Below are 21,663 nucleotides of genomic sequence, written 5' to 3'. Positions count from 1 at the left end.
TGCACTAGAGCATTTTACTTTCCAAGTACGTTTTTTTTAAGATAAGCAATTAACCTCTTAAGGCCCAGCCATAGAAATGAAAAATCCAAAATTTGCCACTGGAATTTGAACCTATAGTTCACAGAATACAGTAGATTTTAATTTGTTTGAAATTGCACGAAACGAAACAAATGCAACTCTGTCCTAATTGAAAATGATTTAAATTTAATTGAACTGAATAAGTCCTATAGTTAGGACCTTGGGCCTTACGAGGTTAAAATTTGGTTTGAAATGGATTTGTTATATAATTTCTAACAAGTTACCCAGTACGATATTTTTACCTATATGGTTATTTGAAAATACCCACAAGATATGCTATAAAAATTATACTTAGTCATGTTTTAAAAAACACATGTATTTTTTTTTTGTGTTCGAAATGAAAAGTAGAATGCTTAACTCAGGTGAAAGGCATTTCATCCCATGGTTAACAATCTACTATTACATCATCTTTTTTATCATATCAAATTCCAATATTAATGTGATCGGTACAAACACCTAAAAACGAAAAATACATTGGGCTATAGTAGAGCATCTTACCTGGCATACTGTTTTTATGTGTTGTGACTTTGCTGTGTCGTACTTCCACAAAATTTAAAGCTACCTATGCTATTATTATGTTAGCTATTTATGTATCTAGTATAGTCCGTTATATCAAGCGCAAATATTTACGAGAAACAGTGAACACTCAAAAACACTTACAGCGTTCCTCAGCGTCTCTTCTACCCCTTTCTTCGTCTCTTCTTTTAAATCCACCATCTCCTTAATAAAAGTCTTCATATCTTTTCCAACCTTCGCTGAATATTCCGTGTAGAGAAGTAGAGCATCTTCCCTGGCGGAACGAAGTTCGTCACGAAGCTGCGTGGTTTGACGTTGCTCGACGTCAACGTCGACGTCGACGTCGTCAACGTCGTTGACGTTCGGGTCTTCTCGGACGTATACGTATGTTGGCTGGAAAGAGAGGGAATAATAATTAATTGTTTAGTCATTTGTTTTTATGGGTTTTTGGAGTTCAAAAGGTTACCAAGTGCCACAATTTAAAACTTATCTACATATAAGTGTCATAAATACGTAGACAAACATTTTTTTCCATTCTGTAGCCTTACCACGAGCTTGTCACTGACACTTACTTTCTCTGCATCTCGTTCGTACTGGCATATTGTACGAGTGAGATGTATAAAGGGTAAGTTACGCAGACGTTAGCGAATGATGTCAGTGTCAGGTCAATGCCAAGCTCGTGGTAGTCGTACAGTTCTACAAAGTTAATGATAATTGAGCCAAATTGTCGTATAATATGGGCTCCCACTCCTGGTGGATAGTAAGCTGCAGAGATAACTGACCCCCTGCAAACAGCTTTCTATGCAGGAGGGTTGACGGATAGACAGACGCGCGAGTGGTCCTATAAGGATTCCGCTTTTTTTGTTTTGAGGTACGGAACCCTAAAAAGCTAAATAAGAAAATACACACAAGATGAGATTGAAAAAAACATATTTCACTGAAATCACAACACTTTTCCTTTAACAATTCTCACCACCGCAGCTATTTACCAAGTTAGTTGCATAAGTGCAAATCGGATCGAAAGACGTTTCCGCAATTTTTTTCAGACTTCCATAGTTAAAAAGTGTTGACACTTAAACACTGAAGTTTGGAGCAAGTGAAACTGGTGACATGGAAGAGGGGTCAGTCATCTCTGCAGCTTCCTGTACGTTTGCCCTGTATACTTTTGACATTTATGTCGTCAATGTTTAAAAAAAATATTAGAATGTAAGGAAACTTGCCCAGCTACATACCTACTATCTACGCAGAAATTTCGCATTGAAATTAGCACAAACTTTTTAATTTTAATGTCTGCCGTAAATTCTATTTTTAATATCTGTGACGTCACCCGTACGTTTCATCACTAGGTTTTAAAAATATCAAGGCTCTAGAAATACCAAGGTTTATGTATAGTAGATTGGAATGCAGAAAATAAGCAAATTAACGCTTTGGTATAATCTAACTAGTTGAGATTCAGCGCTCGGGTGTGGACATCTAAACATCGTTTCATTCGGTTGTAATTGATTCGGTCAAGTTGTGTTCTAATGTATGGGGAAGACAAATTATATCCAGCTTGAAACGAATATAGTATGAATAGAATAGAATAGAAGAATTTTATTCAGAAAACGCTTAAGTTTAGGTAATACATGAGACGACAGAATCAATTTATTAAGCGTCACTGAAAAGGTCTCCACTCAGCTTAATGTCAAGATACCACCTAAGGATCTCGACGCTGGTCTTCCGTGGAAACTTTTCCGAGAGAGCGCAGCTACACGCTAAAGTACAAAATTTTATATATTTAAGTACAGAAGTTTCAAGTAAATATCATAAGGCTATAATTATTATTCAATTAAAATTACAATAACAAATAAATTATTTAAATTATCGGTACCTAAACAGTCAGTCAGTCGTCATACAAGGCGAAATAAATTATAGGGTAGGCGTTCGTTCTAGTACATGGCATAGTGATGGCCCAGGAGTATGATACCTTTGGGTATGGTGGTTTACGCTCACTAGCGTCCCCTCCCCTGACGCCCCACATACGTCGGAAATCCCGATTTAGGCGGCCAAAAGTCAACTTTCTAAAAGTAGGCTTATCGCAAAACTAATTGGCTCTCGAAAAACACCACACTATCACGGATTTAATCCCACCCCATTACTACCCCTATCAGTTTCGCAGGTCATATAAGAGGTTCTCGAAACTCGGTCATCACACTCGTTGCACACGCAGTTCATAGCACTCTTATCCGAAGCAAACATTTGTAAGTCATTATTTATTTTTGTGGAGTTTTTTTGTGAGTGAAAGTGATGGATATCAAAAATACAGGTTTATTTTAATCTATTTTGAATTATAAATATTTATTTAATGATACATATATAACCCACTAAACATTACCCTTTTCGTAATTAAAATTTTGAGTATTTTTTGTATTCAATAGTGAATATACTATACTTCCGAGCTCGTCCGAGTATTTTTTTTATGGCATTCTATAAAACAAGTCTTTATTTATATATCCTGAAAAAATTGGGGTGCACTTTTGAGCACTTTTTAAAATATCGAGTTTCAAAAAAAAATCACGATATAACAAATTATTACGTTGTTTTTTTCAATACTGTTTAAATGGCTTTTCTGTTGTTATAGGTTCATCAAATACCTCGGGTGTAAAAGTTGTGACTCGAAAATATCTGTTTGACAAGATGAATGAACCAAAATTTCAGTCAATAACAGAAAAATTTGACTTCTTGGAAAATTATCTCCTTATATGCCCAAGTGACGCAGACCAAGAAAAACAGGCTATGAAGCATAGATTTTCACATTTTAAATCAGAATTTAAAAAGAAATGGACTAAATCACGTCGTATAGTGGAAAAATTTCTGACAACTGATGGATCTTGGTTGGAAGGAACATTTGAAATATCGATTAAAACTCATTGCAGGCGCGGTCGGCCGTCCAAATCGTTCAGTGAGTCTAGTGAAAGAACAAAACACAGGAAAACTGATAACTTGCTCCACTGTAAATAAAGAAGTTATAGATCTAAAGTTAATAAAGCGGATTCGAATGAAACAGATCGCCTTACTCCACAACAAGCACTGACTTAGCAGTACGAGAAAGAAAATTCGCGTTAAATCATTTCTGCAAGAAACTATGCAGCTATTGATTTCTGCTGAGCCACATATAGCGAGAGCTGCCGCAGCGCAGAGCGAGGAATGCTTCCAAAGCAATAAAGATGATTTTTCTTTAAGATACGATGATGATTAATATTGTTTTGTATGAACCTTTGTATACATATAAACGTAATAGTATTAAGTAAAAGTAAATATTCTTTATTGCACCACAAAGAAGACAAATTTAAAAAACAGATTTACAATGTAAAGAAAGGTAGCAACAGGCGGTCTTATCGCTGTAAGCGATCTCTTCCAGACAACCTTAGGGTAGCAGTATTAGATGCGAACCTATGTGTACTTCTATGACTTTCTGTAATGTGTTACTTGTATACCTAAATATATATAGTAGATATTATATTATTTACATATAATGGAAGATAATAAAATATATCAATACCCAACTTAACATTGTATTATTCATAAATATATAAAATATTTAAGCTAAGAGGAGCCCTGAAATGTGAAAAAAACTGAAATAACTGAAAAATGGCCATAATATAAATAATAATAATATTAATTATATAAAACTACATTTTCTTACATCAAAATCGTGTTTAAAATGCAAAAATGTAATAAAATATTTTTGGCCGCCTAAATCGTCATTTTCGACCTATGTGCGCCCCTTTTAAGCATAAAATATGTCCGTTTTAGCGTTTAAGACAATAGGCTACGTCTTCTCTATACAAACGTAGTCCTCACTTTCCTCTCTGGTTTTCACATTATGGAAGATGTTTTTACATATTTTAATGTATATTAACCATAGCTATACCCCTGTTTGACTTTTTCGATTTTTTATTTGTGTAAAAATTAGGAGCATAAAACAGATTACATACAGGGTTTTGAATATTCAAAACTTTTATAGTAAATAAAGATTGAGAAAATATCAAATATAGGGGCATAGCTGTGGTTGATCAAAATATTTTTAATAATGTTAATACCCAGAGAGGAAAATGAGGACTACATTGTATGAAAAGGAAAGTTTAGGGCGGCCGTGGACCATCCTCTTAAATTCGTATTTTTTTTCTTTAAGACACAATGTTTAAAATTAAAATTACATTAAATTTTAGAATTATGTAACGGTGGTATTATATATCAAAATTTATAGATACCGAATTTTATTTAGATCAACGTTTGCCCTCGTCAGATCGGGGTATGATCATATTTTACATTTGTAGGCACACCCCAAGTAGAAAAAAAAACCGGACAAGTGCGAGTCGAACTCGCCCACCGAGGGTACCGTACAAATTTAACATTTTTTTTTTACAAATTTAATTTTCAGATTATTCCCTGTATTTGTAGTGAAAGACGATATTATTTGCCAAATTTCATACTTCTAGGTCAACGGGAAGTACCGTATAAATTTAATTCGCTTGAGAGTGTCGAAATTTACTTTTATTGCCACAAAAACGGCCGTATATTTTACGTTAACTTAAATGGTTTTTTTTTCACAGCTTCAAGGTACTGTAGACCTGAGTATATGGTTTTAATTTTAATTTGATACTTCCATCTTTCCTCGAGATATAGGGGTTTAACAGACAGACGGACCGGACGGACGGACAACAAAGTATTCCATCTTTTCCTTTTCACGTACGGAACCATACGATAATTATACTCGTATGTGCAAATATACTGCACATAATAGACCTAGCACTGCCAGCAAACCCACAGTGACTACACTTTGATATACAGATTATTACACATTTTCACGACACACATTGTTTATTCCACTCCAATAAAACAACAATAACATCACAATGTTACAGTCGCTACCGGTGATAAACGTAAAACAGTCGCACGTATGTTTTATGCGTTTTAAATTTGCACTTCGAGTGCTGGTTTTGAAGTAGCCTTGTTACAAAGGTCAGTCGGGAAATATTTTGATGACGTAATAAAGGAAGCATTAAAAAGTATGGCTTCCTTCGTGTATTTAGGTACGTTTTATGATCTGGTGCGAAATTTTACCTGGTTCTGTAGTTGATCGTTAAAATTACACAATTAATTGCCACCCGTACTATATAATATATGTATAGTATCGTACTATATTATTTTAGTCCATTGTACTACATGTATATATTGTACAAAAACAATATAGTACGAAAAATACTTTGTTTTTATTTTTCATCACTAAAGGGGTATACAAATGTCACCGATATCGCATCGTATGCGACTTGGATTTTTAAAGGCTTTTTTCCATTTTTCCAACAAAAAAACTTTTTTTTTTCTATATTTTGACAAAAATACTATTTTTCTGTAGAAAAAAAGGTGGCAACCCTAGTTAAGAGTCACATGAACCCGCCAAAAACCCGCTCCCATACAATCGCAGTTACGCTCTCATTTTAAATAAACATGCTTAAATTACATGAAACTTGCACCAACTTAACCTTTCGGTTTAGCCCATGGTTGACTGGTAGAGATTTTTTTTTATACTACGTCGGTGGCAAAGAAGCATTCGGCCCGCCTGATGGCTTTTTTTTTGGCTGAATGCTTTCTGGCATCAAGTCCGGCATTTGTTCTTTCATGTATCTATTGTGTGATAATGTTTAAATAAATAAACTTGGCATGAACACTTACGTAACCTATGTCTGGTATCACGTTTTCGTTGCTAAATTGTTGTACAGTCAGCATCAAAAGTAGCGGATCAAACAAATTTTCAAAAGTATCTACCATTCTGTAACAGCTTAACAAAATGTGCTGGTTCTATATGTAGATCAATTAAGATAGTAAAAGATATACTTTTGAATGTAAATTTTAGACATTAATCTATATTTGGAAAAGTTATCCAGAATATCAGATACTTTTGGCGCGTTGTTTCATCCGCTACTGCGATGCTGACTGTACATACAAAACAAAGAGATTTTTTTTTAATTTTAAACTTCTACTCGCTCTAATTTATTTTTATAACAATTTTTATAGCAAATAAAACCAGTCCCAGACATAGATACTTATCTATACTTGAATCTTCAATATGATAGAGAATGCTTTAAGGCATTAAGTCCGTCTTTTGTACCTTCATGTATTATGCAAATTTAAATAAATAAATAAATGTTCATGTTAAATAACATGAACATTTAAACTGAAATCAGTTTGAAAATATACAATATAATATAATACAATATACAGGGTGATTCATGAGACGTGAGCTGGACTAAGCCTAAACAATCAGTAAATGCTAATGAATCGTTCACCATCATATTTAAGTAAAACAATCACGCTTTTTAACTGTTATTTAACTTTTTGTTAAGGACAAATTTGATTATCTACAATCATGGACACCCTACAACACTTAATTAACAAAGATAAAACCTCTTTAACCGTTATGACAGCAGTTTGATTATGAAGAAAATAAAATGTCACACTTGAGTGAGATATGATTTTATAAAAGTAACCACACTCCGATGACATTCAATTTGTCACTTATTATGGATAAAACAAAGAGGGTGACCGTAAATATCGTAAATAAAATAAAACTCTTTTTTTTGAACAGTAAAAATTAAATTAACTTTAATCTCACAAATACTGGTACGAAACAGTTGCTGATAATTTATTGAATATGCAGGCTTGATCCTGCTCACGTCTCCTGAATCATCCTGTATATAACTTTATGCGTTAAAAGTTGAATGCCCTATTCGTCCTTCATGTTTTCGACACTGCAATTGGTTTAAACATTATTAACAAATTAAAAATATGTTTTTTGCTCCATTCATGGGCAGTACCTACTATGGCACCATTAAATTTAAAAGTAACAAAAGTCATTTAATAATCAAACCTATTAAGGAGCTCTATTGCTCTTGTTTATGGTAAAATATTGCCAATGTTTAAAAACTGTTGATAAGAACTTATTTTTCAGTTAGCTTTGTACGGTGATCTGTTGTGCATATTCGTTGCTAAGCAACGGCGGTGGCGCATCGCGCAGGTGCGCGGACTTACCCGCGTAAGGCACCGCTGGTAGAGTGGCGAGCCGAGTAGGTCGCCACAAAACAAATTGACTACAAATTTTTGTTTTAATTGCAAGTTTGAGAAAAGCACTATACAAATCTAGACGAGATACGGGGTTGCCGGCCGCGTATCTCTCTGGCCTAGTGGGTACTGTGAAAATTGGAAACCTTCTCAGTCTCGTGGTAGATAACTGGCAACGATTATTTGAATTCAGAACTGTCGCGCTGGTGAAGGAATAAAGATCTGCAGTCGATTCATTCCGAAAGCGGCAGCCATTAATGATAGTTGATATTTGTGTTGAAGAAAAAAATATAATTGTATTTTATCAGAAATCTACCTCGAGCGTTTACATTCAACACCAAGTTAGACCGCATCCCTTTTTACAGTACTGACCCTGCCTATGAAGCCGATTGTCCTAGGTTCGAATCCCGGTAAGGGCATTTATTTATGTGATGAGCACAGATATTAGTACCCTAGTATATCGTTGTCTGAGTACCCACAACACAAGCCTTCTTGAGCTTACTGTGGACTTAGTCAGTGTTTACTACAGTAAAGTTAGCAGCGATCCTTGGCGTACGTTGCAGTGTTCAACATGATCTGGAGGCCTATCCAAAACAATAGCGTACATCGACAAACGCATAACGAAAACATGTATCAGGATGACAGATACTAGAAAACATTGAATAATAATTCCTAATCTGAACGGGAACTTTAAGTGGAAATTTGTATGTAAATTTTCTCACGAATTTTCCAAAAATAAATCGGAAATTTTGGGAATGTCACACTGCTAAGCTAAGATGAAGCTGGGTATGACAAACGGAACACGATCGCGTAAAGGGCCACCTATGCGATGGACTGGCCAAATCAAATCTGCCATAGAGGGACCCCTGAACACATTTGACAGACTGACCTCCAACCGCGGAAAATGGCGAGAAATCGTACGGCAAGCAACATCTGCGCCTGATGTCAGCAAGTGACCACGACACTCTGCAAAGAGTACAACAGCAAAGGAGAGCAGCTGAAATTAACCGCTGTTTAATTTCTGATGAGACGTCCGGTACATGTAATAGCAACCTAAGCCAAACAAATGTCGACGGAAACGATCAGATTGCACTGTTTGGATTACCATTAGAATATACACTATTACTATTAGAATAGTTCCGTTGTTGTTCTGAGAATAGAGGTTTGTGAAGCTTGTTGTGAATTCCATTCTAAGTACATAGTTATTGGGTTGGACCATGCGAACTTTGCGTGGTATTTGTAATGACAATGTGTGGAATGTTATCTTTAATGTCTAATTTCTATGAAAATAACATGTTTATAATTACATTCCCTCACTTTGTTCTATTTAAATCCGTGCAAATCTAAATTAGATGGACTTTAGGTATCAATTAAAAACAGTCGTAGAGTGTAGCTATGTGTTTATTAATTTTGTACTAATATAGTTTGGGTATATCAATGACATTTTCAATTGTAGGTACAGTCAAGTGTAAAAATATGTGTGCACACAAGTTAAATAAATAAATAAATATTATAGGACATTATTACACAAATTAACTAAGTCCTACAGTAAGCTCAATAAGGCTTGTGTTGAGGGTACTTAGACAACGATATATATAATATATAAATATTTATAAATACTTAAATACATAGAAAACACCCACGACTCAGGAACAAAAATTCATGCTCATCACATAAATAAATGCCAGGATTTGAACACAAGTTGCTCAAAAATATATCCCATAGCTTTTACGTCGGCGAATTAATAGCTTTGGGACATATTTTTGAGTAAGTTGCGTGGACCCATCTTTTTGCATTTGACTGTACAGACACAATATGAATTAACCGATGATCTTTTATTAAAAACGAAAAGACCGATTAACGGAAAGAAATAACTTATGTACGATAAGCATTTAAAGAAGTAAATTAAATAAACTGGAATCCAATAATTATTTAAACGTTTGGAAAACTATAACCTTCTCCGTTTCAGAAGCCGATAAAAATGTAACCCAACAGGCCACAAAAAGTCTATAAGTTCACACTCCATTCATTAAAATTGGTTTAGTTGTTACGAGGTAACAAGGCATAAACATGCATACATACACGTAATCTTAGGCAGGAACTCGTGGTCGTTCAATAAATAAAACAATAATTGTATTAAAACTTGCTCAAAGAAAAGAAAGATGGTATCTGCTTAATAACTGCATACCAACGTAATTCATACTTTTTTTTTGTTTACTATATTTACAAGGTTGAATATCTTGTCGGCGAATGAAAAAGCCTGCATTCTTTCCCACGCTCGGTATGTAGTAGCAATGTCTCTGCTATTTTACGACCATAATCCCGCAAGTGCTATTAATATAGGATTAGAACTTGTTTGAAAGCTAGGGTTGAAAAGTCTTTCGAAAATTCCGTCCAATGAAGAAAACTCGCTTATCAATTTTATCACATGAATCTTCCATTGTAAATCATTCCAGCCTCTCGTACAAGATATGTTGAATCAAATTGTAATCATAGATGTACCAAATGATTCTTGTTCACTGCAAAATTGCGAACCTAAAAGACACTTCTCACTGCAAAATTTAAAAAAAAAACTCCCAAGAAAACTCATTAAAAAAGAGGTTTAAAAGAGAAAATTAAAATTTAAACTGTTCCAGCCCCCTAGTTTATGAAATGATTATTTAAATACGTTACCAGTTTTCGAATAAATACTAATAGTTACGTCGTAATCTTGAATGAAAAAGGAAGCATTTTATAAAATACCCTCGTCTGTCTCCATGTTATTAGAGTTTTTGATTATTTAAAATGTCTTGATTTTAATAAAAGATGTCCCGCCGAGTTTCTTGCCGGTCCATATTGGGATAACCTCCTCCAATAGAGGCGGGATTTAAATCTTCTCGGGTCAGAGATGTAGGTTAAGAGCCGGTGTAGTTTTATTTAACGTTCATAAGCGCATTGTAATATGCCTGCTTGAATAATAACCTATCTTTATCTTTAAAACCCAGAAAATTTACGTGAAATGAAAAATATTTACGTTTCTTTTAATTTTTCGTTAACAATTTATGTTAAAAGAACTAATGAAAATTTAATTTCAGTTTTAGCCTACTATTTTCGAGTAAACTAGAAAATATCTTGTATCATTAGGATAGTAAGGCCCAATGCGAATTATTTCCACTAATTACAAATATTCTCGTGTTGTTAAGGATACCAAATATTGTTTGTTTATAACTTAAAAGTTAAAAACAAATAAAATCTGTTATTACTGCCAATCTGTTTTTTTTTTTTTTTTTGCGGGCCTTAATACCCTCGTGTTCAATAAGGCCCAAAATAGTATTTTTATAAAACGTCAATTTTCCAAAAGTGCCGTAATATTTTTATAACTATTTTGCTATATGGAGCAACTTAAATAAATGAGAAAAATATTGAGCTAGTTTTAAATAATATCCGGATTCTTTTTTTTAATGTTTCATTTTAAATTTAGGTGGGCCTTATATGCTTCTCTCACTTTATATCTCTATATAGGTATTAAAATAGTCCAGATACTTTTGGTGCGTTGTGTCATTCGCTACGATTGATGCTTACTGAACTGTGCCTACGTTTTATATGTATAAGGTAGTTTTTTTATTTTTTTTTTATCTAATCATTTATTTCGGATAACAAGACCCATACATTACTTATTTCACAATATAATAATAAAAACAGAAACATCTAAAAATTAATAATTAAAATTTTAAGTCATTAAGTAATTAATTGTGGATATGTGGATTTTTATGTTAAAGCTTTCGTTTAATGTCCTATATTACTTACAAGTAGTGTTGTCTATGAAAGGAACTTATACACCTATTGGATAACCTTAACTAAAGCTACATATGCCTATTTTAATTAACTGAACAGCTTAATTGTGCACAATTCGACCAGGAATTTACAAAACCAAGTTCGATTTTGCGAACCATGTACAAAGCTCATCAAAAGAAGATCTAGGGATCGCCCACTTTGGTAACTAAGGCCTTAAACTTAAGTAGGTAAGGGATAATTGCTAACTGCTTTATTTTGAACATACTGGTGCAAAAAAGTAGATAAAGGTTTACCATAAAAGGTGAGCAAAAAACCAAGGTTTAGATTAGGACAGCGGAGACATTACCGTACGATTCCGTTCGAGCCGATATGGCAATTTTAGTTTGATGTTCGAATTATACCAAAGATGGCGTTGTTTCCGTCGCAAACTAGGTAACGGTTGTATTTGCTAGACCCTATACAAGATGATGTCTTATTGTTATCGTAACGCATTTGCGATCCTAAAGTATCTGGTCAAACTTTTGAATGCAGTTTATCTTAGTAGTCAGCAATGTATTGTAAATTGCATGCAAGTTCTTGCTAGTCTACGCCTCGTTTAAAACGTCCTCCCAAAACTGTTAAATTAAAAAGTTAAAAAAACGCCCAACGCCAATCATAACATTTTAAACCTATGTGGATTTTTATCAAATATAGCTAGAAACCATCGCAAGGAAACTGGCTTTCACTTAAAAAAATCTCATCGAAATCGGCCCATCCCTTTGAGAGCTACGATGCATTGTAGGTATCGCGATGCCACAGACAGACACAGAGACATTGTCGTCAGAGACACTCCTCTTTTTGCGTCGGGGGTCAAAAAGATTAAGACCAACGATTATTATCTAATTGCGGCTTGTAGCGCGTTTATGAATAATATAATAATAATAAAATGTTCTTATTTCACCACACAAAGGATAATTTTACAAATAAATTTAAATTTTATTTCTACCTTTGTGAGGGACAGGAGTCTGAACTAGGTTAGACCTGTATTACAAATCTCCAGGTCCTTACTCCGGAAATTCAAGTTGCAGTGATCAAGTTACAGTAAAAAAGTGATTGAAAATGGTAATTTACGAGGTACATAAAAGTAAAAATAAGAGCTTAAAAATAGATATATGATGAAAATAGGGAAATGTGCATGCCTATTTTAGTTTAAAATACGAGTTTTATGTGAATGTGTGTGTGTATGTATGTGCTGAAAGGAGATCCTCTATTTCTTCATAATGAATAGGAGATAAATGATAAATTACATCATATCTTAACACCGTAGCCATATGATAACCCATTAATCAAGCATAAAATCAGGTTACGTATTTTATTAACATTTTTATGGGCCTACGCTAGCTGACGCGGTCGCCCGCCGCGTGCGCACGCACGCGGGTGCTATTTGTAGGTGAAATCCGCCGCACGCGTCCGCTTCAGTTAGCGTTGCTCATACTATTTTTCGTTAACCCGCTCGTCCACTCCGTGCACCCGCGCCAGCTAGCGTAGGCCCTAAAACAATGATTCATCAAACAGTAACATAACTATGTAAACTGAAGTATTATCAAGAAATCCTATTCACCTCAAGGTCACCTCATTGGAATTTCTCTGCCATTTTCATGTTTAATGAGTAAATCTTTTGTTTTCACTATGATACATCCTGTGTCTGTGACTAATGTTTTAAGAATGTGTCACTTAGATGCAATTGTTTACTTATTTGTTTTGCCGTTCCAAAAACACCTGAACATTCTTATGCCTTTGCTGTAGATGTTAATTTTGCTTGGTTTTTGGTTACAGAATAGTAATATAGATGTTTTGTTGTTACGTCATAGAATGCAATGCGGGACGCCTGTATTAAATGACATTGGACGGAGGATTATGATGTAAACTGCAGTAATATTACATGAAATATAATATCAAACTATAATATAATGACTATTTTTAACCTTGTATTGTTTCTAGGTGCATACCTATTACATTACAATAGATTGATTATCATATTCGTAGTAATAAAATGGGTGTCTAGCTGTGTAGTACTAGTACCCGTTCTACGATATGAAATACGGCGTTTCGTGAACCAAATATTTCATTTGTCAGGTTTGGTCCTCAGGATCCCAGGATTGGTTTAAGAAGTGGACTTAATCACGATACAATACAAATTATATTAATATAAGACTTTTTTTATTATTTTATACTACGTCGGTGACAAACATGAATACGGCCCGCCTGATGGTAAGCAGTCTCCGTAGCCTATGTACGCCTGCAACTCCAGAGGAGTCACATGCGCGTTGCCAACCCTAGCATTCCCCCCCTCGTTGAGCTCTGGCAACCTTACTCAGGGTCTAGTGTTATTTGGCTGCGGTTTTCTGTAAGGTGGAAGTACTTCCCCAGTTGGGCTCCGCTCTAGATTTGGAATGATATCCGCTGTGCTGTGCCCTACCACACAAAGCGAGATGACATTCACAATGCCCATACCTCTCTTAAGTAGCGTCACCAAGATTTTTAAAGAAATTTTTTTGCTCCCTCAACTTTATCTTGATATCTACATCAATTAAGCTAATAGGCAAAGTTTGGTATCGTTTTCGTATCAATCGGGGGTGCAGAATTCAATTATGGTGAGTATCACATTTAAACACAGTAAAAACATATAGAATATAAGAATAATAACCTTTGTTTTTAATTCATCTTCACGCTTTAAACAGCTGAACCGATTGAGTTGAAATGTGGTGTGGTGGTGGTAGACAGTTTGATTCCGGGGAAAGGACATAGGATAATTTTTATCCCAGAAACTTCCATCAACGCCAACATCGACAACCAGGGGCGTCACCGGATGATGAGCTAGGAGGGGGGGGGGGTTTGCTTCAACTATTATATGGCATGAGGTCTGTCAAATCTATAGGGGCCCTAACAACCATTTTTGATAGAGTAATTTTATATTTCCCTTGCAGCCAACGCTTTTTGGGCTTTTTAACCGGTAAGTAAGGCGGAATTACTGACTAAATTCTTAAATCTTTATCTTATGTATAATGACTCAAAAGCAAGCGTCTAGCAAAAGAAGCCGCAAAAACGACTAAAGGTCAGACATGATCAGATATACTATCAGCACATTTACTTGTCAGTGATAAACCGTTCTATCACTTACCGCTGCTAAGAATTAATAAGTGACCTAACAGTGGACACATGACCTACGGGAACATGAATAGCCGCCGAACAAGGAAATGTAATCAATAAACTTGTAATTATCGTAGATCCTGCATATGATAAACCGCATTCTTGATATGGCGTAGTGTTCTGGGGAGTTATCCACTCACATGATTCCAGCAACTAAGGTTTCAACATTTCGCACCTCTAAAATGATCGTCGCAACTCGAGTTGCGAACGGAGTGTATGCGGTTTTTTATTTCTTATCTGTGAAGGGCTGCACAGATATGGTGTAAACAATTATTAAAACACAGAATACCAACGTGACAATATTTAAAAAATGTTTCAACCACATAGACATAACCACAGTATTTTTTATCTATGTCACTTTGCAAGTTGTACGGAAAAGTGCGTGTGTTAAAAGTTGCTGCGTGTTTTAAAATGCCGTAAGTATTCAAATTTACATATTTCTGTTAGTATTATATATTAAATTACTCCGCGTTTATTGGTCTATTAGATTAAAACTATATTTTAGACCTACTTAATAATGATGACCATAAAATCTCACTTCAAACCAATAACTCTGTAGATTTTTGGCGAGTTTCCTATTTTAATGCCCTAGATTTCTATGATTACCAAATATATCTTGAGCAACCTATAGTCATTAAATAGTTCGATTATTAAATTACATTAATAAACAATAAAATGCATTAAATCACTGTGTATTATCCAGGATTAGCGAACAAACCATGTGACGGAAAATTGTAAGTAAAAACACAGCAACTGTGGTTGCTTAAATCATTTCTGTACATCGTAAGGCATGTGGTACACTAGACGTTGCATACGCGTTTTGGGGTGTTTGTTACTACTTACTTATAATTTCTATTTACTAATATTTCTTTGCTATATTGCCCGGATCCTGGGGTAGCTTGCCGTTTCTCGTCTGGCAGTGAATGTGTTAAAAGTTCCTATTTCTGTTGAACATCTGCACCGCGCGACTGTTGTGTCTCCGACCTAAATAGGTAGCCATCTTTGTTTTTGACATGGCGCAGGTCAGTTTGTTTGTTTATTTACGTTTGTAATCAGTATAATTTCATGTGTTAATAGTTACTATTTGCTTATTGTGCTTAATTTGTTGTAAAGTGTATGTTATGGTGTATATATTATACGTGTTAGTGTAGTTATAAGTTAGTTCGGTTGTTGGTGATCGGCCGTTTTAAAAACACCAAAGTTTAGTAGGTATGTAAATACTCTTTTGTTATTTTAAGTTATAAAGCCACTATCATTGTGATAATTACATAAATTATGTATTTTATTTCAAGGTAATTAGTGTCTTAAACGGTTTTTTACTATATTTTTGTACTTCAGTGTCTAAATTAGCCACAAAAAAATCACGAACATAGCACATAGTTACACGCCAGGTGGAGCAATTCGAAAGTTCCTTATCAGAATTTGAATCAGTTTTACTCTGAAATTTTATAGGTGAGCTATCAAGGTATTTAGTATCAATTAAAAGCTTATTAAGCCTTCTTTAAATTGAATACAAAAAAAAGATATGTTATCGATTTAGATTTTTTATTAAAAATAGTTTTCTACTATAACTCGGAAATTATTCCTTTGGGTAAACTTCGTGAATTTTTAATAATTATTTTTATTATAACAGCAAATAGCTAAAGTAAGAAAATAATTTCTTTGTTTCTTTACCATTATAAAACCGAAAGAATTATTCCAAATGCTTAAGCAGAAGCAAAGTTATCGATTTTTGAAGACATCACGACACTGTGCCGTCGTATCTGCGAAATGGCAGAGCAATTCAGGGCACCTTTCGTTAAAATCGGAATCATGTGAGTGGTTATGAATGAAGTGGAATGTTAATAAATATTGAAACCAGCTAGCATTTATTGTGTTGTAAAGAAGCCCTTTTATGAGCATTCTTGTATGATTAGCAAGTGACTAAGCCGTCAAATTAAGTTATAAGCTTAACGGTATGCCTGCGTCCGTGTGACTTAAGGTCGGTTTCACCAAACCGTCAAATTTTATTTTACGGGATTTTCATAGATCTTTGTTGAGTGATGTTGATCAGTGTGTAAAGTGGGGTTAGTGTAACTAGCTTAGTCATATGGGGACAAAACACCTAACTATAACTTTTAACCGTCTTCAGAATATATGCCATTATTTTATGGGTCCACTTCATCAGCAGTTCCACTTCACAAAATCCAAAAGAACATAACATAACTCAAATCATTGTAGGTGTGGATACAATAAGTATTTAAAAAAATTCCTCGATTTCTCCCTCATCACAAGATGATCATGACCTGAGAAATTTAAACAAGAATAATTATTGCCTAATTGACCCAACCCTCTGCTAGAATTTGATCCAGACGAGACATAGGTACATCCAGACGAATTGAGAATCACTTCCTTCGAAATCATGAAATGCGGATAAAATAAATTGTTTTCATGAATATGGTCTGGATTCGCCATTCTCCAAATCGTTGGTAAGGTTACGTCTGAAAATATCGATACGGACAAAGTGCCAAAAATATGTATACAGTAACTTAATATATGAGCAATAAGGTCGTGTATACATATTTTCGGCGCTTTTTTCGTACCGATATTTTCAGACGTGACTGTACAGTAAAACTTTGTATTTTCCATCTTCTTATGTAAATAAATATTTTTTTGGAAACAATTTTACACAAATCAACCTAGCCCCAAACTTGCCCAAATTAAGCACAGCTTGTACTTTGGGTACGAGGCGACGACGTAAATGCTCATATACATAAATACGTACTAAACTACCAGAGCTCGGGACTAAGTAGGTAAGTAAGGATAAACACATAACGCCCTGACCGGGACTCGAACCCTGGACCTCCTGCTTCATAGCCAGGGTCTACCGAATAGGCTAGGAGTCCGTTTCTGTATGTGCAAACACATAATTTATTATTTTAGTTAGTATTTAATATGATCGGCATGTGACTTTGTCCCTGATGAATAGAGTCCCGTTCGTAAATAGGTGTCAAGAGCACATGTGTTTTATTAAATAAACAAACACTAATAGATAACGACCGCGTACCAGCTGACTAATGCACTGATAAAATACCTGGCTTATCTTTGTTTTCATACAAAATATTTTGAATTATTTATTGAAAGATTAAGAATCAGAATTACATAATTTGTGTAGGTAAATAATTTATAACGAACAGTGTATTAGTACGAAATGTGGTTTACTTTTCAATGTTATCTAACTTATCCATGGGTTCCAAATCTGTTTCAATCCATAGCGCACTTGCAAATTTAAATTTTTATCGGGGCGCCCTAACAAAGCTAGGCTATTCGAAATAGATTCCACGATGAGGAGGATTGCCTCACGGCGCCCCTCTTTACTGTACGGGGCACCAGGGCGCCGCGGCGCACAGTTTGAGAGCCCCTGAACTAGTCCTTATAAAAAAACATGGCCAAGAGCATGTCAGTCTATGCTCAGTGTAGGATTCCGTAGTGGTTTCGTAGTTGCCCAAAGAACTCAATCAAAACAAGCAAATAAATTAATTTTAGTTAATTCATTAATTTTTTATATTCGATAAAATTTACACTAGGGGTACTGACCTTACAACCAACGATATTTTCTTTTATCGAAAAGTGACTAAATATATACCGGGTGTATCCTGTAACCTAGGAGCAATAAATTAAACTGTAGGCTGCACTCCTCTAACTGACCAACATTTGTTCAGCAACTTAAAAATAACTTATGTTTTGTTTTGATTTTTATTACATTTTTATTACACTTTAAAGTTTATTCTAAGGCGCAATGTATTGCAAATTTTGTTATGTATAAAGCGTGACAATCAACGTCAAACACTCTGATGTCAGCGTACATTGAAAATAATATTTAATTTGTATGAAAAAGATAAACCCTAAAGATTTTTAAAAGTTGGTAATGAAAAGTTATATCGTTTGAGGAGTACAATATATGGTTTAATTATTTGCTCATGTTACAGGAAATACCCGGTATATTGATATAAGTTTAGAAAAACCACACGAGCCAGGGTTCCATTCCAACCCGCGGAACTCCCATTTGGGAGTCTACAACGGTTATAACTCTAGGGACTATTTAACAAACATCTTTTCACAACAGGTGTCACAGACAGTCCCCTGTGCCGAGGATGCATGGAGACAGAAGAAACAGCCTCTCACGTGGCGCTGGAATGCAGCGGAGTGACTCCATACAGGGCTAAACATCTCGGATCTCCGAGAGACCTCCCCGAGGTCCTACTCAACATTAAAGGTTTGATAGGATTCCTCGAGGAGCTGGGCTGGCAGGACTAGCCCACCCCCAACATATCACGCAAAATAGGCGCAAGTCGTCGAGTTGCGGAAAATCGCCCGAATACAATACAATACAGTACTCTAGGTTATCAACGCTCGTGTGATACAGTCACAATAAAATGTATTTAATAAGTACCAACAGGTACATTTTATAAAATATAAAAAACACCATACACCATTAAACTTTCGGAATTCATACGGAAAAAATATATAATAAAAATATATTGAAGGCCTGATTTCACAGATGTTTTTGGTTGGTGTTTTTGTTTTTTTTTCAACTCAGAATTACTAGCATATTCAATTCTGATGCTCAGTGTTGTGTTCCTGCCGGTGAGTAAGGTTGCCAGAGCTCAACGAGGGTGGGAGGGGGTTAGGGTCGGCACCGCGCATGTAACTCCTCTGGAGTTGCAGGCGTACATAGGCTACGGATACTGATTACCATCAGGCAGACCGTATGCTTGTTTGCCACCGACGTAGTATAAAAAAAATGTCCCAAAAAATTGTATGGAAATTGTAGTTTCCACTAAGTCACGCTCATACAAGTAAAAAAAAATAACACTGAAACGTGATGTAATGGAACGGACATCCAGATTTGTAAGAATCAGGTTTTCAATATTTATTTTTGAAAACGCCCAGTTATTTAATATTGTTGCTTAGATATAAAAATAATGAAAGGTAATACCTTTCATTTAAAAATCTTGCTGTTTGGAAATACAAAGATTTCCCAGTCTGAAACATGTTCCTTCCACTCTCCATTTTTTTTTCACTAGTTTGCTATAGATGCATTTATACTTACCTACTAGTATTGAGTATTGATAAAAGTTTAGATCTTAAGTATACCAGTTATCGCTTTGCTCAAAAAGTTGATATTGATAAATTTAAAAAGTTTAATGTTTTTCACTAAATCGTACACTTTAGGATAATCTATCAGTATGCAAATTCTTCGCCTATGATCGATTTCAAACTTTTTACATTATATAAAAAAAAAACACGCCAATCTTAAAGAAATAATTCACACGATTCAAACTTAAATATTAGTAACTTAACATTTCACAACAATATTTTAAGTGCTTACTGAAGAGTCATATTAAGTTCACGGGAAAATTATCTTTAATTTTAAAACTGTCATACTCATAAGCAATTAAAACGTGTATATTTTTTATAGTTTTTTAGTAAACATTTGTCACTATACTTAATTTGTATTAAGGAAATCTGTGTGCTAAAAACACAATTTGGGAAATGCAAAATATGACGCTCATTTCCATTTTTTTTAGTTTTGATTTTTTTCCCGTGAACCGATCGAATAAGATCGTCACAAACCTGCGCAGTCGCGAACACAGCGAGCGCGGCAAGCGCGAGAGCGGCGCGCGCGGCCATAATGCACTGACTGCAACTCGCGATGCGCGCGCGCACGCTGGCACCTGAACCCCATGACGTGCGCTGACGTCAGGGAGGAAAGCGGAAGCTGTGAAATCACTGTTTTTGAATATTTTCATTGGTGTTATGGCGATGGCGTCATCCGCGATAACTGTTAAGAGGGAATTATACCACGTGATCGCCCATAGATAAAGAGAAAAAGAAAAAAAAATCCATTTTCCATTATTTTTTAGTATGTTGTTCGTATTGACACAAAGAAAAACTAGGTTTATGGGTTTTCCTTTTTTTTCAAATTTTAAAATACAATTTTTTTAAAAGCGTAACCTTTAACTTAGAATATATTATACTTATGACTATGATTTAATCTTGCCAATGATGCAAAAATGAAAAATGTCGATGTAACAATTGAGAGAAGTAAAAAGAGAGTTCAAATTGGTAAGTAAAGAAAATCTATTTCATAAACAATGCATAATTACTGTTTTAACATTCCTAATTGCGAAATCATTGCGACCTTGATGCATTTGCTGTCAATGAAGTTGACTTTAAAAGATCTTAACCTAAGGTCAAGACCATCTTCCGCATATTACTTAAATTTTCTTTTAAACTTTTCATGTGGAAAATTAAAATTTTGTAAAAAATTTCCATGTTGAAAATTTTGGCAAGTTACTGGTGGTTTGGAAAGTTACATATGTAAGAAATACCGGATCCGAATACTTCGGAATTTCTAACGACTTTGAAAACGGACTCTTATAATATGGGAATTGGGCTGCGTTTCCACCAGAGATGTGTGAGTTAGCTGAGCCGAGAGGTGCGAGGATGCGTAATTTTAATGTTTTTCGCTTGCATCCGTAACCTCGCAACAGATTCCTTGCCACATCTCTTGCATGAGATTCCTCGCTCACATCATCCTTCACTTGTTTTGTATGTATATAAACGTCGCTCCGCTAGGATGCTTCCACTAGAGCTGCGCTGAGCGAGGATAGATAAAATAAAATAAATAAATAAATAAATAAATAAATATTATAGGACATTATTACACAAATTGACTAAGTCCCACAGTAAGCTCAATAAGGCTTGTGTTGAGGGTACTTAGACAACGATATATATAAATATTTATAAATACTTAAATACATAGAAAAAACACCCATGACTCAGGAACAAATATCCATGCTCATCACACGAATAAATGCCCTTACCAGGATTTGAACCCGGGACCATCAGCTTCGTAGGCAGGGTTACTACCCACTAGGCCAAACCGATCGCATAAATAAATCATGAATATATATGATCGATCGATAGATAAATGAAGCGTTTCTATTGGTTCATGCATGA

The 21,663-nt window shown here is 34.9% G+C and overlaps 1 protein-coding gene across 1 annotated transcript; it reads right to left on the bottom strand.

Moving 5' to 3' along the window:
• Window positions 1-598: 598 nt before the first annotated feature.
• Window positions 599-20,417, bottom strand: LOC133515792 (uncharacterized). The gene is made up of 2 exons (XM_061848379.1): window positions 20,275-20,417; window positions 599-987 (listed from the first exon to the last, which is right to left on the bottom strand). The coding sequence occupies exons 1-2, from the start codon at window positions 20,329-20,331 to the stop codon at window positions 691-693; spliced, it is 354 nt and encodes a 117-aa protein (XP_061704363.1). The 5' UTR covers window positions 20,332-20,417; the 3' UTR covers window positions 599-690.
• Between the last annotated feature and the right edge of the window lie 1,246 nt (window positions 20,418-21,663).

Source organism: Cydia pomonella, chromosome 3, assembly GCF_033807575.1.
Source record: "Cydia pomonella isolate Wapato2018A chromosome 3, ilCydPomo1, whole genome shotgun sequence".
Taxonomy (NCBI): domain Eukaryota; kingdom Metazoa; phylum Arthropoda; class Insecta; order Lepidoptera; family Tortricidae; genus Cydia; species Cydia pomonella.
This window is presented reverse-complemented; position numbering and strand designations above follow the sequence as displayed.